At 50.7% G+C, this 21,834-nt stretch overlaps 2 protein-coding genes across 6 annotated transcripts in view; both read left to right on the top strand.

Annotated features, from left to right (window-relative positions):
* FAM219A (family with sequence similarity 219 member A) overlaps positions 1-8,238 on the top strand; it is a 95,058-nt gene extending 86,820 nt beyond the window's left edge. For 2 of the 5 annotated variants that reach the window (XM_074165737.1, XM_074165735.1), the window contains exons 3-6: positions 53-155; positions 4,337-4,417; positions 4,768-4,822; positions 6,024-8,238. In XM_074165737.1, coding sequence (XP_074021838.1) covers positions 53-155; positions 4,337-4,417; positions 4,768-4,822; positions 6,024-6,179 — 395 coding nt within the window. In that variant the 3' untranslated portion in view covers positions 6,180-8,238. Of the gene's footprint in view, positions 1-52; positions 156-4,336; positions 4,418-4,767; positions 4,823-6,020 lie in introns of all 5 variants that reach the window. The other 3 variants (XM_074165734.1, XM_074165738.1, XM_074165739.1) reach the window with 3 other exon arrangements.
* An 8,048-nt stretch (positions 8,239-16,286) lies between these two features.
* SPMIP6 (sperm microtubule inner protein 6) lies at positions 16,287-21,339 on the top strand. The gene is made up of 7 exons (XM_074166280.1): positions 16,287-17,358; positions 18,553-18,697; positions 19,222-19,334; positions 19,452-19,527; positions 19,643-19,824; positions 19,963-20,003; positions 21,234-21,339. Exons 1-7 carry the CDS (start codon positions 17,221-17,223, stop codon positions 21,337-21,339), a joined length of 801 nt encoding a protein of 266 aa, XP_074022381.1. The 5' UTR covers positions 16,287-17,220.
* The last annotated feature ends 495 nt before the right edge of the window (positions 21,340-21,834 follow it).

Raw genomic sequence — 21,834 nt, 5'->3', positions numbered from 1 at the left:
CAACCAGGCTGTTGCCCTAATTTTTCTTTTCCCCTTTTTATCCCATATGCAGAGAAGCAGAGGGAGCTGGCTCGGAAGGGCTCCCTGAAGAATGGCAACATGGGAAGCCCAGTTAACCAGCAGCCCAAGAAGAACAATGTGATGGCACGAACAAGGTAAAGGACTGGAAGAGCACTCAGCTGTGCTCTACGCTTCAATCCCTAATGGCCTTAGGATGGGCAAGGACGATGTTTGTTGCCATTCGCCTACGGCCAAACACGCTGCGAGAACGGTGATGGCCCATCCCAGAGCCGGCAGAGCTTAACGCCCTGTGCTGCCTTGCATGCCCTCCCCTGGGGAGATGCAGGGACAGCTGAGCCCAGGACCACTGACTGTGCAGCCTGTAGGATGCAGAGGCAGCCCAGCCTGCTTGAAATCAGGGGTTTGATACAGCTGTCTTGCCTGTTCTGGGGTGGGCCGGTGTAACACATAATCCTGCCGGTGGGAGAGGCACGATGCTGCCTCACGTAACACAGGCTGGTTTAGAGCTTAGTTCTGCCTTGGCTGCTTTGGTCGCACTAGTTCCCATGCTCTTTTTCAGTGATGACCCCTTCTCCATACTGATTGCCTTAATGAAGGCTCGTAAATAATCTTACACCTCCTCCGCACTTTGAACAGCATGGCAGTGCTCTGCCGGAGCTGTTTGGCGCATCTCCGTGTGACAGTATCAGACAGTGCTACAAGCCCCTGTAAACAAAGACGTTCCTAGCTGAATACTTTCCTCTAGAGTGTTTGTACTTTTTCCATGCAAGCTCCAGTACACCCGTGTATTACTCACCTGCATTCAGGAGGCAGGAACACACACACACACACACACACACACCCACCCACCCACCCCTGAGCCCATGGAATTGTATGCTTTGCCTGCTATTGGAAAAGTGGCGGTTTTTAGTGGAGGACCTCACTTAAAATGATGGAAGGGTCTGCGTGAATGCTGGGTGTTTACTGATGAAAGGGAAAGTTGTGTGGTTTACCATGTATTAAGTAGATCAGGAGTTGCAGTTTGGAGCCTCTCTGTATGCAACACATCCGACAGATGAGCTTCCTTGTTCACATTAATTCCCCAAACCCAAAACAGGAGTCCTAAATCATGCCAGGACTTTGTCGAGTTTTATTTGTTAGCCTTTGCAATGGTGGTTGGGGACATGTCATTGCTCCCTGCTCTGTGTTTGGTTGTTGAGACCATATAAAGGAGCCAGGCCCTGCGTGGCAGCAAGAATTTCAGCAGATGCTCTCAGCTGGGTTTTCTGTGCCCGCTGTTCCTACTTGTCTTCCAAATACAAGCTGGAAAGACTGGGTTTCTTTTATCAATAGGCTGTAGGCTAGCTTCCTGAGAGGAACAGTTGCACATTTGCTGCTTGAGAGATGTAGAAACACCGAAATTAGTAGAGGAAGGTGGTAAGGGAGAGAAGATGGGATAAGTACAGGTGCCTACCTGTAAAATTAGTGACTTTTGCTTGGTGAGGTTGTTGCTTCCGAGCTGCCAATGGAAAGAAGAGTGATTTGAGTAGGGAAGAGCAGAGCAGTGACACCTGTTGACAAAAGCTTTCGAACAGTCAGCTCAGTCTTATTCCGTTTGTGCACACCTGAGCACTGTTCAGAGGACACGTGGACCCACACACACAGCCAAGGGAAGCCTGCTGGCAGTAGACTTGTTTTTCGTAGTTACTTTTCACACAAATTATAGAAGCACCCCATGGGATCTGCAAAACAGAGGTTCGCAGCCATTGCTTTAGGAGCAGATGTAGTCAAGCTCCATTGTTCCCATATGGTTGGGAGGCATCTGGCACAGGGTCTCTTCATCCCCTGGCTCCCTTGGCTTTCTAGAAACCAAGCTGCACCACGAGCATAGCCCTGCTAATACCTCAGAATGGTTCAGTCTGTCTTGCCATAGACAGGGCAACCCCAGGAAGGCAGAAATGCCACAAGCTTGTTCAAGCAGCTTCTTTTTGCGGTATAACGGTTGCAGGATAGTGGGAGATACTCCAGTAGGATACTCTGCAAAACGTCCAGGTTGTGGTTGCTCTTTAAGTCTGAACTGTTGGCTTCTGCAGGAGGAGAATAAACTAAAGCCGTTTCCCCCTTTTTAACAGTTCTGCTGTTCTCATCAGATATGTTTTGCTTCGTTCGGGCAAACCACATTGCCTCTTATAATCTCCGCGCCTCCTCCTTCCTCAAGGCTTCTGTTCTTCTGTATTATCTGTATGAATTTTTGACATCCAGCCTCTAGTACCAGGTCGCCTTCACCATTCGGTCTTCTCCCAGGTCAGGGGCACAGCCAGGGTCTGGATCTGTTACACGCGCTGACTCCCTAAGAGCAAATAAAATGTGAGCGAGGTCAGGGTGATGCTGGCACAATTGCTACGAGCACTGGCAGAGCCCACAGCAGCACCCGCACCACTTGGGCACAGCCTGATGTTGCAGTCCATTCTGAGAATAACCTGAGCTCGGATTTATGTCATAACATATTTCATGTTAAATGAGCAAAACCACCACGACAAGAAGCTCATACTGGGACAGGTGTGGATGAAAGCAGCTATGGCTGCTACCCGGCTTTGTTCCAAGGACAGTGGGAAGCGAAAATAAGGACAATCAGGATGTGAGGGAAGGACTTAGATCAGGGGCAGAGACATTATCACAGTTTCTGTCTGCTGCAGAAAAATTGAAGTTCTGTGTTATGAAGAAAAAAGACATTTCTCCAGAAAAACATGTAGTGGTTTGGTGTTTTTTTTTTCAATCAAATAAATTGCACCACAAAGGGTTCTTCTCCTTGGTCCCCTGATAGTGCTTTGTTCACTCATTATATAGTAACGACTGTCAGTGAGTACACATGGAGCAGAGAATTGAAAACTGGAGACCAAGAATGGAAGTCAGTACTCCTGTTATCTGTATGGGAAGCTGCTGCTGCCAGATCACAGTTTCCATTCCAGACGTCTTTGTGTCTTGACTTCCCTCCTACACCCTTCAGGAGCAGAAGGACGGTCCCAGTGCTATGAGAAGGGGTACTGAATTTTGCAAGTGGATCCCATTTTCTCCAGTCCCCTGGTGCAGCAGTTTGGAAATTCTGCATCAGTTTTAAAATTAATTTATTTAATCTTGCATTTCAGTGAACACGGTAAGAAAATACAACTAGTCATGAACCTATATGTCTTCTTTGGGATGTCATTTGATATATTTTACTCTCCCTGAGCCCGCCCTTCTTCAGTGCCTGCCAGGCCTTTGTATTTTTAAAATTGTAACGGCTTGCTGAAATTTTCCAAGCAGAAGCAGAAAAACATTTCAGGTAGTCAGAGAGCAGTTGGAGCATGGATGAGATGGATTATCGTCTTTAGATTTAGATTTCCCGAAATCTTAGTGAAGCAGCATTGTGCATCATTGTATGTTGTTAAAAGACGAGTTCTTCATTTAGGAGAAAGCCTGAGTTAACACACTTAACAAGGAGTTTTTAATCACTTTTACAGTTCCCACCTGCTGAAGATAGGATCCTATTCCATTTGCTTGGTTTGGTTGATCTTTAAATATGAACCAAAGTCTTCGTGCAGTTTTGTGGATGAAATAATTCTGTTATGAACTAGATACCATTGTATTAATGCATTTTACTTATCCTAGAAGCTCTGAAGCCATTTCACAAACTCTCTCAGACAATTAAAGGTGCAAAGTCATCATCAGCCTTTGTAACACTTCTGATGAAATGAAAGTCATTATAAAATAATGGGATTTTAAAAGTGCTAGTCTGACTGGGCTCTTACGCTGCACCCACCAGCTCATATGTCTCATGTGACTAAATTTAGGACTGAGAACTCAGATGTGTTGTGCTGGGAGGGGGGGGAGTGTGCTGGGTAGGGACTCTGGCAGAAAGACCGCATCCCTGATTTCTAATAGTAAAACAGTAGGAACACTAAGCCTCTGCCATCCCCTAACCGCCTTCTCCTATTTACTTATTGCTAGTGTTCATGTACTCCTTGTTAGAGAAAAAAAGCAAGACAAAAATGAGCAGTGTGATATGACAAATAGGTTCACCAGAATGAACCGTGAAGTCTCCCAACTGTTTTTTTCCTCCAGGGAGGAGCATGTTCCCAAGGCATGTCCAGCATTCATCCCTGTGAAACGGCCATAAGCTACCTAGAGGCAAAGCTCCCTTCCTCCGAATTGCACCATTTTAAACATCTTCACTGATATGGGAGGGCTGGCAAGGAAGTGAAACGGGGAGAGCCTAACTATCATACAGCCTTGCCCTAGACCTTGTGTGGTGCTAAGCCTTACTGTGTGGTTAATGGACAACATTTAACTATTTCAGGCTCGTCGTTCCCAATAAGGGCTACTCGTCATTAGACCAGAGTCCAGATGAAAAGCCACTGGTAGCCCTGGATACGGACAGGTAGGCAAAGTGTTAATAAGATATACGTTACGGTGCAAGCGAGCTTTCGTGCCAGAGTGCAGCACTGAAGCTAACTCCTGCTGAAACCACCCCTCTTGCAGGCCGCTCACGCTCTTCCTTGCTGTGCCCTTCGGCATATGCCGTAACTGGCCTGTGTAAACAAGTAGGAAGAGACGTGAGTAAAGAGCACTTTGATGAAAAGGTCTGGGGGTCACAGAGGAAAGTTAATCTCCAGACTCCCTTGATGTGACTTCTCTATGCCTCAAGGACGGCTTCATGGGACGAGAAAGATAGGGCTAACCATGTCTCTAACTATTTCCTTCTTTGCTGTATCTTCTCCTTCCCTGCAGTGATGATGACTTTGATATGTCCAGATATTCCTCCTCGGGATACTCATCAGCTGAGGTGAGTTATACTCTTTCCTGCCATCCTCTCCATGAATGCTAATAGTGGAGCAGCCAGAAAAGGCTTAGAGTGGCCTTGTGCTGCCAAAAACGGCTACACAAGGAATTTACCATTGCTGTAGACTCTCTGAGTCTGGAAAGGGCCATGGCAGAAACTGTGTCATGTTCCTTTCTTTCCTGGTGATCCAGTTGGCTCTGTCCCCACACTGGCATGGCACAGACGCAGATCTGCCCATTTTTCACAGCTACCTTTGGCTTCACTCAGGCTTTTCCCAGTTCTGCCCAGTCCCGCAGTGTTGGGCCCATGTGGTGCAAAAGCGTCAACTTCTCTGTCACGCCAGCTCAGCAACCGCATGCTTGCCAAGGACACAAATAAAGGATCTGAGGGTGTGCTGTGATTTCCAGTTCTTGGGGGGGGGGTCAGGGTCACCCAGTGTATGTTTACTTGGAGCAGGCAGAAATTCCAGGGAGGACTTGCAGATATGAACCCTTGTCCTTTCAGAGACAAAAGGCAGGAAGCTCAGTCTTGTTAATCCCTCTGAGTTGTTTCTGAATATATTCCCAAGCTCTCTCCTGAATTATTTGCTTGGCCTCTGGTGACTGCTTCTGTGGGGTCTGATTTTACCATTGAGCCATTCTGCACTCAAGCTGCTGGGAACTCTTTACCCTTGTATTCCTTCCTTGGGAAAAACACCTCTGAAACACAAAGAAACAGCCAAGAGCAAGGTCCAGGTGAAATGATCTGGGCTGTCTCTGGGGCCTGATGAAGTGTTGTTCACCCAGATGTAGTTAGATAGCAGTTGAATCTGAGATTTCAAAGAGCCAAGAGGCTTTACCACGTTTCAGCTGCTATAGTGTGCCCCAGACTGAGAGGAGGGACTGCCCAGCTGCCAGTGGTTTATTATTATTTTTATTAAATTACTTTAAATGAGGGCTTGTCTTCATGGAAGGATTATTCCAGAATAAAATAGTGTATCAATTTGCTACTCGGAATATCTCATTCTAGATACTCCCGTTCTGGAAGAAACCAGAACAACAGAAGGCAGCCCTCATGTGTGGTCAAAAACTGGGACTCTTTCATTGGTGGGGCAGCTGCTAATGATGGGGAAATGTATTCCAGAATTAGGGTCCTCCTTCATCTTCCCACCATCAGAAAGAAGAAGTGTCAAGTGTTTGACTGTTTGTCTCTTTGTCTGTAGCAGATCAACCAAGACTTGAACATCCAGCTGCTAAAGGATGGGTACCGGTTAGATGAGATCCCAGATGACGAGGACCTCGACCTAATCCCCCCTAAATCGGTCAACCCTACCTGCATGTGTTGCCAAGCCACCTCCTCCACCGCCTGTCACATCCAGTAGTGAGGCCGGCAGGCTGTGATCAGTGCTTTCCACTATAACTGTAAAACTTAACAGCCATTGCTTCCTCCTATGGTAGGACGTGCACCTCTTTGTGTTCATGGAGCCAGGAGAAACCAAAAAATTCATTTTATGATTGGTTGATAAGTTATTTTAAACTATGGTTAAACAAAAGAAAAGTTGCTCAAAGTGCCAGGCAGTGCCTGGCAGAACTGACTGGTCTGGAGAGCAAATACAGAGGGGTCTAGAGATACCTCCTTGGTTTGTGTAGACACTGGGGATATTTTTTAAGGTGTCTGTTCCAGAATGGGAAGGGTCAGATGGGGTTGCAGGTAATCCTGCCTACCAAAACCAAAATCAGGGGATGAGTCTGAGGTGTCAGGGGGGTTTACCAGTGAGAGGAAGTCAGTTCTTAATTCATTCACTAAACCTGTTTCATTTGCATAACGAAAATGATACTGTAAGTGGGGCACAGGAATGGAAATGGACCAGGGCATCCTTTCTTACGGCAAGGCTAGCCAGGACTAGCATAACACATTTCATTCATTTGTGAAGAGGACAAATAGGCGGCATTTCACTGTGAGTCAGTACTAGCTAGAGCTGTTGTGTCACATATCCAATGCACTCTACCCTTAGCTCCACGTTAAATTGTCACTGAACACATCAGCTTCGATCTGTAATCCATCCGTACTCTTTGGGGATTCAGGCCTTGCCCAAGAATGCCACACTCCTGCCTTCAGTCCAGTCACGTATACTGACTTCAGCCGATACTTAATTCCTGAGAGACCCATCTGCTTCCAGAAATCTTAAACTTTGATCAACAAAGAAAAAATGAGTCCTGCATGAGATGGGACTGGAGCTGTGCAGTCTGGAGGTCAGTGCCGGATAAGCTAGTTGAAGAAAGCACGTTTTTACAGTGCTCAACTTTTGATATTCTCTTGACACTGTGTCTCTCGGTGCCTGTGGGAGAGATTTGTGGTGGTGTCAGACTTTAGGGGAGTTTTCAGCAGCAGCAGGGTTATGAACAGCTTCAGCTGAAAAAAAAAAAAAACAAAACAGAACAAAACCATGAGAGGAAGCTACTGTTTATCCCACCTCTGGCCACTTGTGCACCAGGCTCGGTCTGCGTTAGAGCCGTTCCGTGTCGGGAGCAATTGTGTTTATTTGGTGCTGGGGTAGTCAGGAAATCTGGCGTTACATTAGGTAGCTGGACTGAATTGCCGGTTGACCAGCAGATTGTTTTTAATGCAAAATCATTTCTGGAATTCGGAAACGTGTCCTCTCCCTTGGCCGGCCTTACACTGTTGCCTTCAGCATACGCAGGGCTCAGGCGAGGGGTGGGCTGGCATTTTTCTCAGCATCAAAATCTTTTGCCACCAGCACGACTGTCTGTTTTCCTGCTCTGCCAGGAGGAAGGACGGCCTGCCTTGCGTCATCGCTTCCTTTATAGGCCGGGGAAGGGAAAAAGTGAGGGCAATTCTGAGCTTCCTATGGGAACTCCGGCGTCACAAGGCAGAGCCTGAGCTCCACCCTGACAGACAGATCCCCCATCTGAAACCTGCTTGGAGTGAGCCCAGTCTTTAACAAGTCCTCTTCGTCATTAGGAGGAGGATTATTTAACGTCCTGGGGCTTCACTCTGTGCAGCACAAAGCACGATACCATCCACAGTGTGAGCAAAAGAAGAGGCACACAGGATTCCTGGGTCTTTATTATTCACTAGCTTGTATGGGCAACTGTTTGCCCTCCCTCCCTAAAACAGGGTGCTGCCACTTCGGCTCCAGGCTATAGAAAGAGGACTGAGAGGTGCTGTGTACTGAGCATCCCTGCCTCCTCGTGCAGAAATACTAGTTAACTTGCCAGCTCCTCGAGGAAGAGTGTTTCTGAAGCAAATTCCTCTCCCTTTCTCACCACCCGGTGACGCTGAGGGGGAATATTTCCAAAATGTTTGTAAAGAAGCAGGTCTCCAACGTGTACCTGCTTTCCTCTCCAGTGCTAGCTCAGGTTGAGGTTAGCAAGTTGTCTGGAAGTGAGGGAAGAGCTCTAACAATGCTGTGTAGAGAGAAAAGATAAAAAGGAAAGAAAAAAAAAAAACATTCCTTAAGGAGTCTTTTAATGGGGAATATATTCAAAACCTGTGAGAAACACCATGGTCAAACCAAATCCTATAGGACACCTCTTTAAATCTTCACTTTTCTAAAGAGGGACAGGGTTGGTATCATGCAACGTCTTCATGGCATTTATCCTCCTGGGTTAGTCTCTGTGCCTTCCAGCCAGGCTGCGCACGCTCAGCCTTTCCCACAGCCCTTGCTCAGGAGCTCGGAGCATTTCAGTGTGCCTGCTAGAGCAACAAGCCATCTCTTCACCTGGGTCAGCCATGGAGGACTGCGGCTCTCACAGGTCTCTGTCGTGCTGCCGTCATGTTCAGTCTAAGACAGAATGGGGCTTGCGGACACTGTACCTCCCAGGGTTAACACCTCCCTTCTGAAGGACAGACCTTCCCTGATAACCCCTGCCCATGGCACCACGGCCAAGCCTTTTTATTGCCCCTTTGGCTGGTTTTTGCCTGCTGTGTGCCCTGAGGCATTCTGCAACCCTGCAACTGCCCTCGGCCCTTTGCATCTGTTTCTAGCACAAGCCTTTAGGGAGGGAGGGAGATGAATTTAAGTGTTACACCCAGTGCTTCCTCCAAATACAGATTGAAGCACAAGCCGGGTGTTTTTTCCCTGAGCACGGAAGAAGTTGGTTGCACAAATAACTGGTTTGGCATGACAGTACAAGACCATAAAATGGCAATTTTTTGGCTTCTCCTCTCTGTGCTTTGTGTTCATATATTTTATTAGGGGAATAAAGTAGAAAGGGTGGGGAAAAGTAAGTTACCTGTGTAAGGCCATTATCAGGAAGGCTGAGTGGATTAAGGCAATGCACCTGTGGCTATCATAGAAAATTGAACACTAACCCTTCTGAACCGCAGCCCCCTTTAAGCAGGTTGTGACCAGGCGGCATGTTTGTTGGCTCGTTATGGAATATGGTGAGCAGCCTCTCAGTGTGTACTGACCGCAGACTGGGCTGGCTCTCCCTGTCTGGTCTCGTGTTCAGACCTTTGCTTCAGCCAGAAGGTTTTATTGTGCCCTCATTGGAGGTTACCCTGTGGTGACTTCCCGGGAAAGGAGTGTAGATACATGGCCATTCTGGCACTGCTCTCCTTAGGACCAGTCTCTGCCACCATGGCCTGCCGAAGGCAAAAGCAGAAAGCACGGACCCCAACTCTGTCACAACTTTATAAAGCCCTAAAATCTTCAGAGCTGCTGGGCACTCTCCTACATGCAGATGGCATGCAATAAAGCAAATCACTCCTTGTTCCAGTCTTTGCACCAAACCAGGTGGTCTTCTCAGGCCCCATTTTCAGTACAAAGTTGGACAGAATACCAAGGGGAGGAGCACGATGGAGTATGAAAGTCCGCATTGCTGTCCACCTAAGTTACCATGCAAATGGGATTTAAGGGTATTGATGCTGGTGCCTCCACAGAGGAATTTGCATTTGATGCCTCCTAAAGCCAGACTGGCTTTTTGTTAGGATTTTATGTAATCTCCGTCACTAAATTACCCGAGTTCAAGAAGTCCTTTCCTTTTATCAGATGTTAATTCTACCCTTTTATGTGAGCTGGCTTTGAACTCCAGGGTCTCAGCACTCAGCTCTGTCTCTCCAGTCTGCAAACTCCCCATTTTGAGATGTCTGTGTGAGGAGGAACATCCTCCTAGTGTTGAAGAAGTTCTTTAGATAGTGTGGTCTAGTCTGCTTTTCCGGTGGTTGTAAATAAACTTTGGTTGAAAGAAGGCTGATGTCCAGGTGACCATCCTGAAGGCTCATTTGATGTCTTGTCGGACATATCTTGAAGCCAACCCTTGGAAGAGCCACTGGGTCATATCTGACGCTGCATGTCCACCCCTCAACGTGTGTGCTTGGCCATTGGGTCTGCTATGCTGTTCTTGCTGTCTTGCCTGCAGATGCCTTGCGACTCCAAAAGCAGGCGACCAAGCCTGCTGCATGGACTTTTAAAGGGACTTCAGGATGCTCCCCCGTGGACAGGATGGACTCAGCTGCTTTTGGTTTGTCTCTCCAGCTCCTTTCCCAAAAGGAGGCACCTGCTCTGCTCAGCTCTCTGCTGGCTGACACGTTGGTCTGCCATCCTGAGCAGAATCTTTTCCTCTTCATGCACAGCCTCTCCTCGGGCTGGCCTGCGAGCTGTGCAGCGCCAACGCAGGAGGCTTGGAAAGCACAGCGCTCTGTGTGTGACTCAACAGAAACACGAAGATGCTTTTGAAGAAAGGAAGGACCCAGCTGGGCACCAGATGGAACAACAGGAAGAGGAAAACAAGCAGTAACTAGAAAGGTTGCCAAGCGCTGTCTTGGCCTAGGGCAGATCCCCGTTGTCCGAGTTAATCTATCTCAGTGCAGTGCCGATACCAGCAGGGAGCAAAGCTCGCTTCCAGATGCACGCACCAGAAACGCCACGTCCCCGAGCTGGCACCACGGCCAAATACTGCTGCAGAGAGTCTGCTGGACTGTTACAGCACAGAAGTGAGATCTGGGGTCCCTTGCTGCTGCCGGCAGGTGGTACACATTTGCTGTAACCTCAAGCAAGTCACACCCCCTCTTGGTGTCCATTCCCTTCTGCAGCACAGGGAAGAAACCTGCCTTCCCAGGATGCTACCACCACCCTGCCTGGATTTTGTCAAGTGTGTGATGGGCACCATTGATAGCCTCTGCAAATGAGATGTAAAAAGCATGCTGTAGAAATTTTATGCGTATTTTCAAGGTACTAGTCAGCTTTCCCTCTGCTTTCCAGCTTCTGATGTTGCTTGTGTGTGCCAGAAGGCTGCAAGGTGGAGGTTAGTAGAGAGATTAAACAGTTTTGGGGGGAAGATGTTTGGCAAGGGTGTGTTTTTCCCGTTATTTGGCAGTTGGCTCTCACACAACTGGCTTCAATTTGTGTGCTGCCACAGGGAACACGTGAGAAGATTTCGTGGCCCAACAGCACCATCCCCTGCGAGTAGAATTAAGGGACTTAGGAGTGCAACTGGGATAGCGAGTGCTGATGGAAGAGAGCATTGAAGGGCTCATCTGGGATATTCCCACAGCAGTTTCATGCTTTCACTTTTAGCATCCATGTAATCATCTGAGGGTATAAACTGGCAATTTTGCCCGGGCTTTTCCTTTACTTTTCCATTCTGCCTTCAAGCTCACGTCGGGTATGGCCACTCTTACCTCGAATGAAGTAGGCTTTGTCACCTGGCTGCTGCTTGGCTCAGTGAGCTCAGGCTGTACGTTCACAAGAAACATTAGCATCTATGGGCAGTGCCACAGAGCAAGCTGGGCTAGGTTGAGCCTAAGGGCAAGACAGAGTCTTCATTTTAAGGTGCTTTTTCACTTCTAGAAGGACATTGCATCCCTGCCACTTCCTTTCAAGGCTTTCCTGTGAGAGGGATTGCTCCAAACCTTGAACTGCCATCTCATCAGACAAACCCGCCTCTGTTCAGAGCTACACAAGCCCTGAAGCAGAAGGGCCAGCAATTTAGCATAGAGGAAGAGGTTGATAGAGGAAGAGGTTGAGACCTGGGATTACCTACAGAAGATTAATGCAGGTTTCTCACAGGGGCTGGCATCCATATTTTGTCTCCCTGTATGTATTATGCAGCTGAGCTGCTGCACTGCTTCCAAAAAACTACAGCTACATCCCCTCCTCTGCCCCCCCCACCCCGTCCCTCGACACTGGTGGCAATCTCAGGGTCACAGCAGCGAAACGCTGCCTGGCTGAGCTCTGCTTGGACAGCTTGCTGGGGAGGCAAAGGCTGGGGACTAATTGAGATTACATGGAGCAGAGCACTGTGGCCCATGCAGCCAATCGGCAAGCCACGTCGCAGAGCAGCACGGACACTGGCAGGAGAGGCTGCAGGTTTCCCTGGGGCCTGTGGAGAGCAGCTCTTCCCATTGCTTCCCAGACCTATTTGCCCCTGGTGGTGGCTCCAAGCCTTTCTCTTTCTCTAAAAAGCAGCTCCAGCAAAAGATGGATTTGCTCCTGGAAGGAACCCACCTAACTGGTTGTGCCTGGTATGTGGAGCCATTTCCATAGTAACAAATGGTGACACAGGTGGTGGGATTGCATCGGGGAGTAGAAGGTACAAAAGAAGCTTCATTAAAATGTGACCCTCTCAGATGTGTCACTGAAAACTCTCACAGTAGGCACCAGGAAAAGAAAAGGTCACCATGCTGAGATAAGTCCTGTACTTGCCAAGATGTTTACCCTCCTGGAGCAGTATTTCTCCCCTAGGTGCCCATCCAGCTGACCCAGGTGAGCTCACTGGGAAGCACCACTCTCCACCCAGACTGCCTTCTTGCTTCTTGCACCCCAGCAAAGCTGCAACTCCGTTTGTTACTCACCTTCCTCGAGCCTGCGTGGTTTGGGAGACACAAATTTTGTTGGGAGATGTAATACTGACGCATGGAGAAAGCTGGAAAACTTGGACAAGGTCTCTTCCTAACAGCCCTTCTGGTTTTTATCACCTTCATCTCCATCACCAGCTCACATATTTCTTTGCTTGGTTTCTTCGCACGGAAAAGCTGCGGTAGCAGCTGTGTTCAGCTTGTAGCTGTCTCTGTCCTGAGGCAAACCCAAGGCAAATGTCAGACCAGTGGGAAATACAACAGTCGGGGAGATCCAGCAAGATCATGGGTGATCCAGAGAGCAGGCTGGGTTTTCTCTTCACCCGCCTTAAGGCTGAGGGGCTGAGGGTTCACCAGGCGAATGTAAAACCTTGGTGTGATCCGGCAAGCCAAGCTTGGCCGCCTTCACGCTCCCGGTCTCTGTGCTGTGGGAGGTCTGGGACCCAAGTCCCAGGCCTGCCAGCCCCTGTCCTCCTGGTGCAAGCTGGAGAGACGTGGTGGGATGCCTGTTGGCTGTGCTAATGCTGTGCTGGGGTTGGGAGCTGCAAGGCACGCTGGCAGGGCTGTAGTTCTGCAGGGAGAAAGATTCTTGCAAAGGATGAAGTCTTTGCAGGGGAGAAAATTCAGAAAGTTGGGGGGGGGAGAGTGTCCCCTTTCTGCACATTTTTAACCATTTTTACTCCTCCCACAGAGGTTGTTGAACCTTCCGCTTAATAATGGAAATGAGCTAGCATTAAATTGCTTTCTGAAGGGTCTGAAAGCAGGCGCTACTTGCATGCAGAGCGGGTCTGTGCCTAATATGCGACTTCCAGACCTCATTACATCCTGTAGCTGAGTCACCCCGTGCGCTGTGCGGGGACTGGGGTGGGGGACTCAGCGATGGCCATCATGCCAAACAGCCGCCGCTTCCCAGACTGAAGAGGAATCAGGCCAGGAAGTGGGGGAAGGAGCAGCGATGGTAGAAGGATATATAACTAGTTGTCACAGGTAATCTTCGGTATCCGTGTCCAGTGGTTAGTCCTAGAATTGCAAGCCTTGTTATATTGCACACGTCCTCCTTCCACTCCTCTTGTCTCGCAGCAGCCGTCGTCTTTCCTCTCCCCACCCCGTGCACCAGTGATGAGCATCAGAGACAGTTGCACCAAAGTGATTCTCAGCCCAGTTCTGCATCCCCATCTCCCACCCGGGCAGCCCGGACAGTTGTTGGCCATCACGTGTCTCGTAATTCCCCTTGGGTTCCTCTCCTCATGTACCATAGCTTCCTCCGCACTCACTCTAGCAGGGCAGCACAGGAGGCTCTGACCGTGTTCCAAGAAGCTTCTTTGCCCCCTGGCAGCACCTTGCAGACACGCACCTTACTGGGAATGTACTGGGTTGATGCTGGTGAGATCTGGCGCTGCCGATCTTGCGTAGGTGGCAGCTGATGGGGATCCACCGGGGGAAGCTGGCAGAAAGTGGCTACTCTCCCTTTTCTTTTCTTTTTTGAGGGAGAAGGGGATATTTTTGGCATTATGATTATTGTCCACCTTCCAGTGGCCAAGTTCTGGGCTGCATTAATAGTTGGGGTTCATTGGCTGTCGCGGCAGGTATGGAGCTTTGCACCAACCTTAATAGCAAATGTCGTGGCTGGATCCAGAGCCTGGATCCAGGCTGGGTTTCTCCCATGCTGGCAAAGTGCTTTCAGCATGCTCCAGATAGTAATTTCTGGCAGACAGGGAAACAGCACTCCTCTGAATCCAGCTCAGATCTGCACTTCCATGTCCTGTCCTCAGCTTGGGAAAAAACTCAACCCAAGCAAATGCTTCCCAGGTCTCCCTGGCGCCCCAGGGGAGGGGGTAGCGGGAGGCATTTCAGGATCACCAAAAGCAAGATCCTTTTTGGATGTATTTAATGGAATGTATTTAATGGAAATATCTTTCAGGAGAGACCTCCCGACCTTTGCGTTAATCTCAAGAGCAGGAGATGAATTTCTGGCTGTCCTTGCATATAGTGAAACATAGCTGAAACAGCCAAATGCAAAGTAGAGTTAAATGTAGGGTTTGACCTGAATAACCTTTTAATTAGGAAGATAAATTTGTTGTAGCTTGACCTTAGTCCATGTTAGGAACCTGCTAATCATTTGACATGCAGAGTGTATTAATGCTGCACTTAACTTGGCCATTGGTTTTATTATCTGGTTTGGGGAGTTTTTTCACTCCCAAAGCATCAGTCTGCATCTTGTGTAGGTTTTCTTTTCTTTTTTTTTTTTTTTTCCCGTTCAGAACATGTAGCACACCGTTGTACTTCTGTTCCTGTCTGCGTAGAGTATTGCCTTAAACAGATCAGTTGTGTTGTGGTTTGTTTTGGGTTTTCTTTTTTCTACCATCAGTTTTATGCATTAATTTATTTTAAGATGTGGGGTGTTTTTTTTTTTCAAAAACATGAAACGTGTATAATATTTTTTTTAACATTTCCATTGCAGTATTTATCATTGTTACTGGTTGTGTGTAGTGTAACAGAATTAATGATATTAAAAAGCATACATATGAAAAACAGCCTGGCAGCCTTTCTTATTGGGGCGAACAGGGGCGAGAGGGTATGAACTGCACCGTCTCCTCTGAGCCCCCAGCAGTCACGGGGCTGGGGGGAGCGGGCAGGGCGGGGAGGTCTTCATGACATGGCCAACACCAGCCTGGTCTGGCCCAGCAGAAGCTTCTGGTGTGGAGCTGTGCCATATGGCACGGGGAAACCCGATGGGGCCATCCAGCCCCCAGCCAGCATTTGGGAAATGCTTCTCCCCAGGGATAAGGCACATGAGCTGGCCCCAGCCCCCGCATCTGGGCTGCGACAGAAGCAGAAGGAAGTGCTGCATCTGTACGACATCGATGGGTGGAATAACCTTTTCTCCAGCATTGCATCCGTTTCTGCCCCTCAAAGCTGTTGGCGTGGGAGCCTAGCACCGATTTTGAAGTCCAGTGCCAGCACCTGGATTCCCCAGGGACTGCCAGGGAGAGGGGACAACTGTGAGGGGCACATGCTGGTAGCCAGTCTGGCACAGGAATCGTCCCCCCCAGTTGAGAGGTTTAGACTCCACCTCTCTCTGCAGATTGGTGCTCCCCTGATCTGTCCACCCTTCCCTCCCAGCTTCCCACTAGCTCCCAGGAGGGGACAGGGCTGAGGGGGAGCCCAAGCCTGGCTCGACAGAGACCAGTGGGGTGTGAAAATCAATGGCAGCTCCTTTTCTTCATTTCATCTCTAGCGTTGCATTAATCACGTTTCCCTGGAGGCATTCAGGTGCCCCAGGGCTGCTCAGCCCGGCCATCACCCTCAAAAAACAGAGCAGGGCTCTGCAGACCTTGGGGGGGTGGAGGTTGGCATCCACCCTGCTGATACGGACACAGATCTTCACATGTCATCTCCAAAAAGGTGGCAGCAGAAGGGCCAGAGCCAAGAGCAGAACAGGGCTCTGAGCTGGCACTGTGTGACAAGCCAGGCCCAGGTTTCTGCAGGGGTAGGAGTTTCTCCTCAGCCTCCCCAGCTTGGGGAAAAGCAAACCCAGACTGTGCAAATCCCTCCCTGGCATAACCCAGCTGCCTCTCTGCACTGAGATGGATGAGGATGCCTCACTCAGACTGCAGAAGCCCACCACTCAGGACAGGAGAGCAAACAAGCCACACAGGATGACCAAAATCCACCCTTTTAATTAAAAAGAGGGGACAGAGCAGGTGATAGTGATAGCAGGTGATAGGTGATAGAGCAGGTGAAGTTCTCTCTACAACTACTTGAAAGGACACTGTAGAGAGGTTGGTGCTGGTCTCTTCGCACAGGTAACTAATGACAGAACAAGAGGGAATGGCTTCAAGCTCCAACAGGGTGGGTTTAGACTGAACATTAGGAAAGAATTTTTCACAGAAAGAGTGGTCGGGCATTGGAATAGGCTGCCCAGGGAGGTGGTTGAGTCACCATCCCTGGATGTGTTTAAGAGACGTTTAGATGTGGTGTTGGGGGATATGATATAGGGGAGAACTTTGTAGTGTAGGGTAGATGGTTGGACTCAATGATCCCAAGGGTCTCTTCCAACCTGGACGATTCTATGATTCTATGATTATTCCCCTGGCTACCCCAGCAGGCTGGCACAGCGGTGCCTGGTGCTGTGCCCCGGGCAGTGTTGTTTCCAAGGAAATACAGGAGAGAAGGGCTGGAACAGCCACAATCTCTGGTCCCGCACCTCCCAAAATAAAACTATCTTGACTAGGACCAGCTGAAACTGTTTCCTACCATTGTTAAAGTGACCGCCTGCAGGAGGGGAGGAAGCCCTGGGCCGAAAAGCCAGGAGGGTGCAGCCCGTGGTGGGGACACGGGCAGCAGTTGCCATGCCCTAGGCTAGAACCAGAGCGTAGCTATGGGACTGACAGAAAGCCACCAAATCCCCCTGCTCCCACACTGTGACATCACTGACAGCACAAGCACCACCCCGGGCTGGCAGAGCAGCAGCACCAGCTCTGTTCCCTTTCCTACGTGGGCTGCAAGCCCCCAGCCCCACACAGTGCTGCTCATCCAGTAGGGCTTCCTCGGGACCCTCTGGGACTCCAAGCGCTCCCCTGCCGGCAGGCTGCTGCACCATGTTCCTCTTCTCCAACAAACACAAGACTCCCATCAGCACTTACACCGACTCCTACCGCCCACCATGCTCTATCAAAAAGACCCTCTACAAGCACAGTCCGCAGCCGCTCTGGAGGGACAACAAGTTTGTGACGAAGGTAAATGCCACCGGAGGAGGAAACTTCAGAGTTTCTACCCCTACCCAGCTGCAGATGCTCGGTGCCGGGCAGAGGGGTGGCACAGAGACTCACAGGGTGCCTCACTGCGTGTGTGTAATGGGGGGGGCAGGGAAGGGGTGGCATGCTCCCTGGTTAGCAAAGCTTTTGATACCCCCTGGGCTGTGCTCGATGGCTTCTTGTCCCCTGGATCTGCACCCCACAGTGGCTTTGGGCCCTCGGGGCTGGGTGTCACCAGCACAAGCTCTCACACATCAGCCTTGTCTGTCAGTAGGTTTCAGAATCCACAGGGGGCAAGACCTGCTGAGGAAGGGGAAACTGAGGCAGTGCCAGAGCTCAGCCCAGGCCTGCTGTGTGACAGGGTGGCAATGAGGGGGGCCAGATTGGGTGGCTCAGAAAGCTGCTCCAAACACACAGTCCCTAGGCTCAGCTCAGTTCTGACTGGGGGGGGCCTTCCATGCCACAGGGAGATGTGAGCACCAAAAAAAAAAAACAAACCACCCTCCCAGCACCAAAAAAAAAACCCTCCCAGCCTTGCTCCTGGAGGAAGAGGGACCGTTGATCACTGAGGGGGGTGTCTGGGGGACATGCAGCTTTCCCTACCTGGGCTAACGAGGGTGTAGGCTCCAGCGCAAAGCACGCTGCAAACTGGCTCATCTCTTCACCGTGTGCACTATAACGAGGGAGCCAGCAGAGGGCATGGAGAGGGATGTCACCGCTGTGAAAGGACAGAAATGGCTCATGGAACCAGAAGCCTTCAAGACCCCAGCCGTCTCGGGCTATGCCAGCTGTAGGACACTGATTTGGTCCTGTGACTCCCTTCTCAACCTCTGCCGGCCCCATACCTGGCAGTCCCAGCGCACCCACCCCATCTCCCACTCTGCAAAGTGCCCGGATGCCCAGGGACACCCTGGGTGCAGGGGGAGAGGAGCCAGTGATGCCCAGCTGCCCTCTGTCCCCTGGTTTTGGGGAAGAGGGAAGCTTTTGGGGGTGGAGAGGGAACATGGTGCTGCTACGACCCCCATTGCCCACCCACTGTGAAGGGAGGAGGCTTGGTGTTCAGATCCTCCAGCGTTATACCCTGCCCGGTAATCAGCTTCATTCTGTGCCCCAACGGCTGCAAGGGCAGACGCTGCCACGTGGCCTGCTATCTCTCCCTGCTCCCCGCTGTTTTAGGGATTAACATTGCCCCCTGTGCAAAATCCAGCAAGCCAGAGCGAGCCTGAGCATCTGATTAATGTGGCCATGCAGGAGTACTACAGGAACACCACCAAGTCCACAGCCTACTGGACCAACAAGTACTTGCTGGCCAGGTCTGAAGGTACTGGCAAGGTCCCAGCTGTCCCCCTGTCTCACTTGGGGCATATCCCCATGGGGTTGGGGGGCTGAGGTTACACCCATTTTGCATTCTGCATCCCCCCCCGCCGTGGTGAAGGGACCTTCCCTCGGCTTCTGTGTTTGTGGCTTTGCCACAGCTGCCTATCCCCATCCCCGCACTGAGACTGTCCCTGTCCCTGGGATGTCCACAGCTCCCCAGGGTTCTCTCCCCCAGTGGCTCCTAAATACCCCCTGGTGGTAGGTGCTGCTTGGGGGACACCCTCCTGGCACCATAGCCACCAAGGACCAAGGCTGTGTGGGCAGAGGCAGGTGACCAACAAGCTGGAAGTAGTGGGGGTCACCTCCATCATGATCCTTAACAAGGACCCCGGGACCAGCACCTCTGACATGCCCCCTGGCCCCATGGCATTGTGTTTCAGGGAGAGGGGGAACAGCTGGAATTCTCCGGCCATACCCCTATGTCCCTAGCACCACAGGACACCCCTGCCTGTCACTTTTGCATTGCAGAGAAGTACAAGCCAGTTTTTGTCAATGAGGGCAAATACGTCACCTGGAGAGCAACTCCCTACAACAGCGCAGCCTGGAATAAGCACTGCTGTCACCTCCCCTTCCTGCCCAGGGTATAGTCCAGCCCCTGTAACCCCCCCAAACCGGAGCTGCCTCAGGTGCCGCTGGCACCTTGGGCTCTGCAGAGAAAGGATAGCAATCCAGCAAAGTGCTGCCATTCCTCCTTGCAGGTGACAAGGGTGGAGACCTCTCTGAACAGCTTATGTGTGCCGTACCCTCTGAGATCCACCTGCCTCAGTGAATTTGGTAACTGCCCTCACCCTGTCCCTGCACTCCACCTGTAGCTGCGCTTGTGCCGTGCTGGCATCCATCGACGTGATGGGCTGGCTGCTCCTTACCCTCAACATCCCTCCGCTCACAGAGAGGGAGTTGGTCACCAACGTGCCGCACAAGCTGCCCTTGTACACCACGACGGGGAGGGGATGCTTCCACGGCTACTACAGCCCCTGGTCTGGGCGCCACTACTGGCTGCGAGGGATTGACTACTACATTGATGGGAACTCCGCCATCAGAAGACATCTCCGTGCACTAGGAGAGAGGGCTGTAAGGTTGGGATGGGACAGGACAGGTTGGGATGAGTTGGGATGGCATGGGATGGCTTCGGATTGCTGGGGATGGGATGGACATGACCTCCCTTGCCCTCAGGGCCACCGCTCACCCCACTTCCTCTGTCTCTTGCAGAAGTATCCTGTGCTGCGGTTACAGCCTCACAACGATATTGTGTATGTACATATCGGCCCCAGCCACCTTCCCCGTCCAGGAGCCCGAGGTGCAGGGTTTCACTGAGGGGAGCGCTCCAAGACGGTTGCCCTGGAGGAAAAGCCTATTATTTTTTCCTAACACCGGCCAGCCACTAACTCTCTTTTCATTAGGGTTTCACGCAAAATTGCTCAGAGGGTTATTCTGGGGACGCTGGTGTGGGCTTGCAGACCCTGAGGGGTAGCAGGTCCCATCACGGTGCCCATGCAGGCAGCAATGCAGTCGATGCACCTCCATCTCACAGGCTAAGTGACCAGGACAGCATTGCAGTGCTGGGCTGTGGAACGTGTTGTTGCTACCCGTGGCGAAGCAGCTGCCAAATTTACTCCCAGGACAGGTGTTTCTATGCTCAGTCTCATCCAGCCGTCCTTGGGACTGTACAGCACCTGAAATCTTGGTGGCACCCCTGAGCCCAGCAGCATGCAGCTTAGCATCTCCCAGATTTTGGGGCCACATCAGTGTTTCTTGCATAGCTCTTGTATTTTGTGTTGTCATTGTTTGCTCTTCTTATCCAAGAACCTGTTCCCTGGTCACGTTGTTCATTATGCGGTAATCAGCGCTGTCCTTCACCTGCTGCGGGTCCGGCAGCACCTTTTAATCCCCACATGTTTACCTTTAGGATGACTCCATTGCCAAGGCAGCTTTTTTCAGCCCTGGGGAAGCAGCAAGGGGAGAGGGGAGGCTGTTCAACCAGCTTAGTCATCACTCTGCTACTGCATCAACCCCCCCGTGGGCCAAAATTAGGCACCAGGCTTTGCAGAAAACATGAGATTGGCTTTAAATTCTCGAGCCTAAAAACTAAAACCAAACAACAATGGGAACAAACAGGGAGCACTGAGCCTTGGCGAGATGTTTCTCAAGGTCTTCTTCTCCACTGGGAAACGGGTAGATTTTCCTGCACTGGCATGGCTCTGGGAATTAAGGTTTTAGGAAATTGACAGTGGGTGTTTGCAGGGCGGGAGACCTGCTGGAGGCAGCTCGCTGAGATGGCAATGCCAGGGAGCTTCAGCTCTTCTGCCCAGTCTTTGCTTTGGCCTCAGTGCCCTAAGACACACACCAGAGTGGATGGGGGGCAGCTATGTGCCCACTGCTTGCCCCTAAGCAGTGATGGCAGCCAGAAAGCAGGTTTTCTTCTCTTCTTCCTCACCAGGGTTTCACCCTCCCATGCCTGATACCTTTATCTGCTCTCCTAGGTGGGACTCGACCCACTTCATGACAACAGGAGGAGTCCAGAGAGGGAGCTATGTCATCCACCCCGAGTTTGCCTCAGAGGCTTCCTCTGCCCTGTGTCGCTGGTGAAGAACAAAGACAGGCTTTCATTAAAACTGGCTTGAGCAACCATTCCCCTCAGACCCTTTCCTACAGGCTGGGGAAGTTCCCAGGGAGGGAGTGGAAACTTTTGGGACTTGCAGCTTGGTGGGCACCTTTAACAGCCTGCAGGGGCTGGTACCCTGCCACCACCCGCGGGCTGGATACCAGGAAAGCACATAAGGAAAAGCTCTCAGAGCATAGTAACACTGCCAGAAATAGCAGCAGTCGTTGATACCCGTGTTTGCCGGCTTCGCGCTGGGCTGTTTAGGACCTGCTTGCTTTTGCCAAGATATCCAGTAAGAGTTGCCACCCATCTGGGATACCAAGCACAGACACGGGCTAAATAAGGAGGGGGATTTGAAAGCAGCACATAATTAATGAAGGCGTGAAATGGCCTGGGAGCCCGGTGTCAGCAGGGAACACCACCCGGGGCCTCCCACGTGTGCTGAAGTTCCCATGGGAGGGATTTTCCAGCCCAGAGTC

The sequence above is a fragment of the Numenius arquata genome, chromosome Z (genome assembly GCF_964106895.1).
Source record: "Numenius arquata chromosome Z, bNumArq3.hap1.1, whole genome shotgun sequence".
Taxonomy (NCBI): Eukaryota; Metazoa; Chordata; class Aves; order Charadriiformes; family Scolopacidae; genus Numenius; species Numenius arquata.
The sequence above is the reverse complement of the archived record's forward strand: the minus strand, read 5'-3'. Positions and strand labels throughout refer to the sequence as shown.

Bases quoted from the DNA above. Each gene is read 5' to 3' on its own strand.
- SPMIP6 (XM_074166280.1), top strand. From the start codon at position 17,221: ATGTTCCTCTTCTCCAACAAACACAAGACTCCCATCAGCACTTACACC. The intron at 17,359-18,552 runs GTAAATGCCACC...CCGCTGTTTTAG, and splicing joins ACAACAAGTTTGTGACGAAG to GGATTAACATTGCCCCCTGT. The intron at 19,528-19,642 runs GTAACTGCCCTC...CTCCGCTCACAG, and splicing joins CACCTGCCTCAGTGAATTTG to AGAGGGAGTTGGTCACCAAC.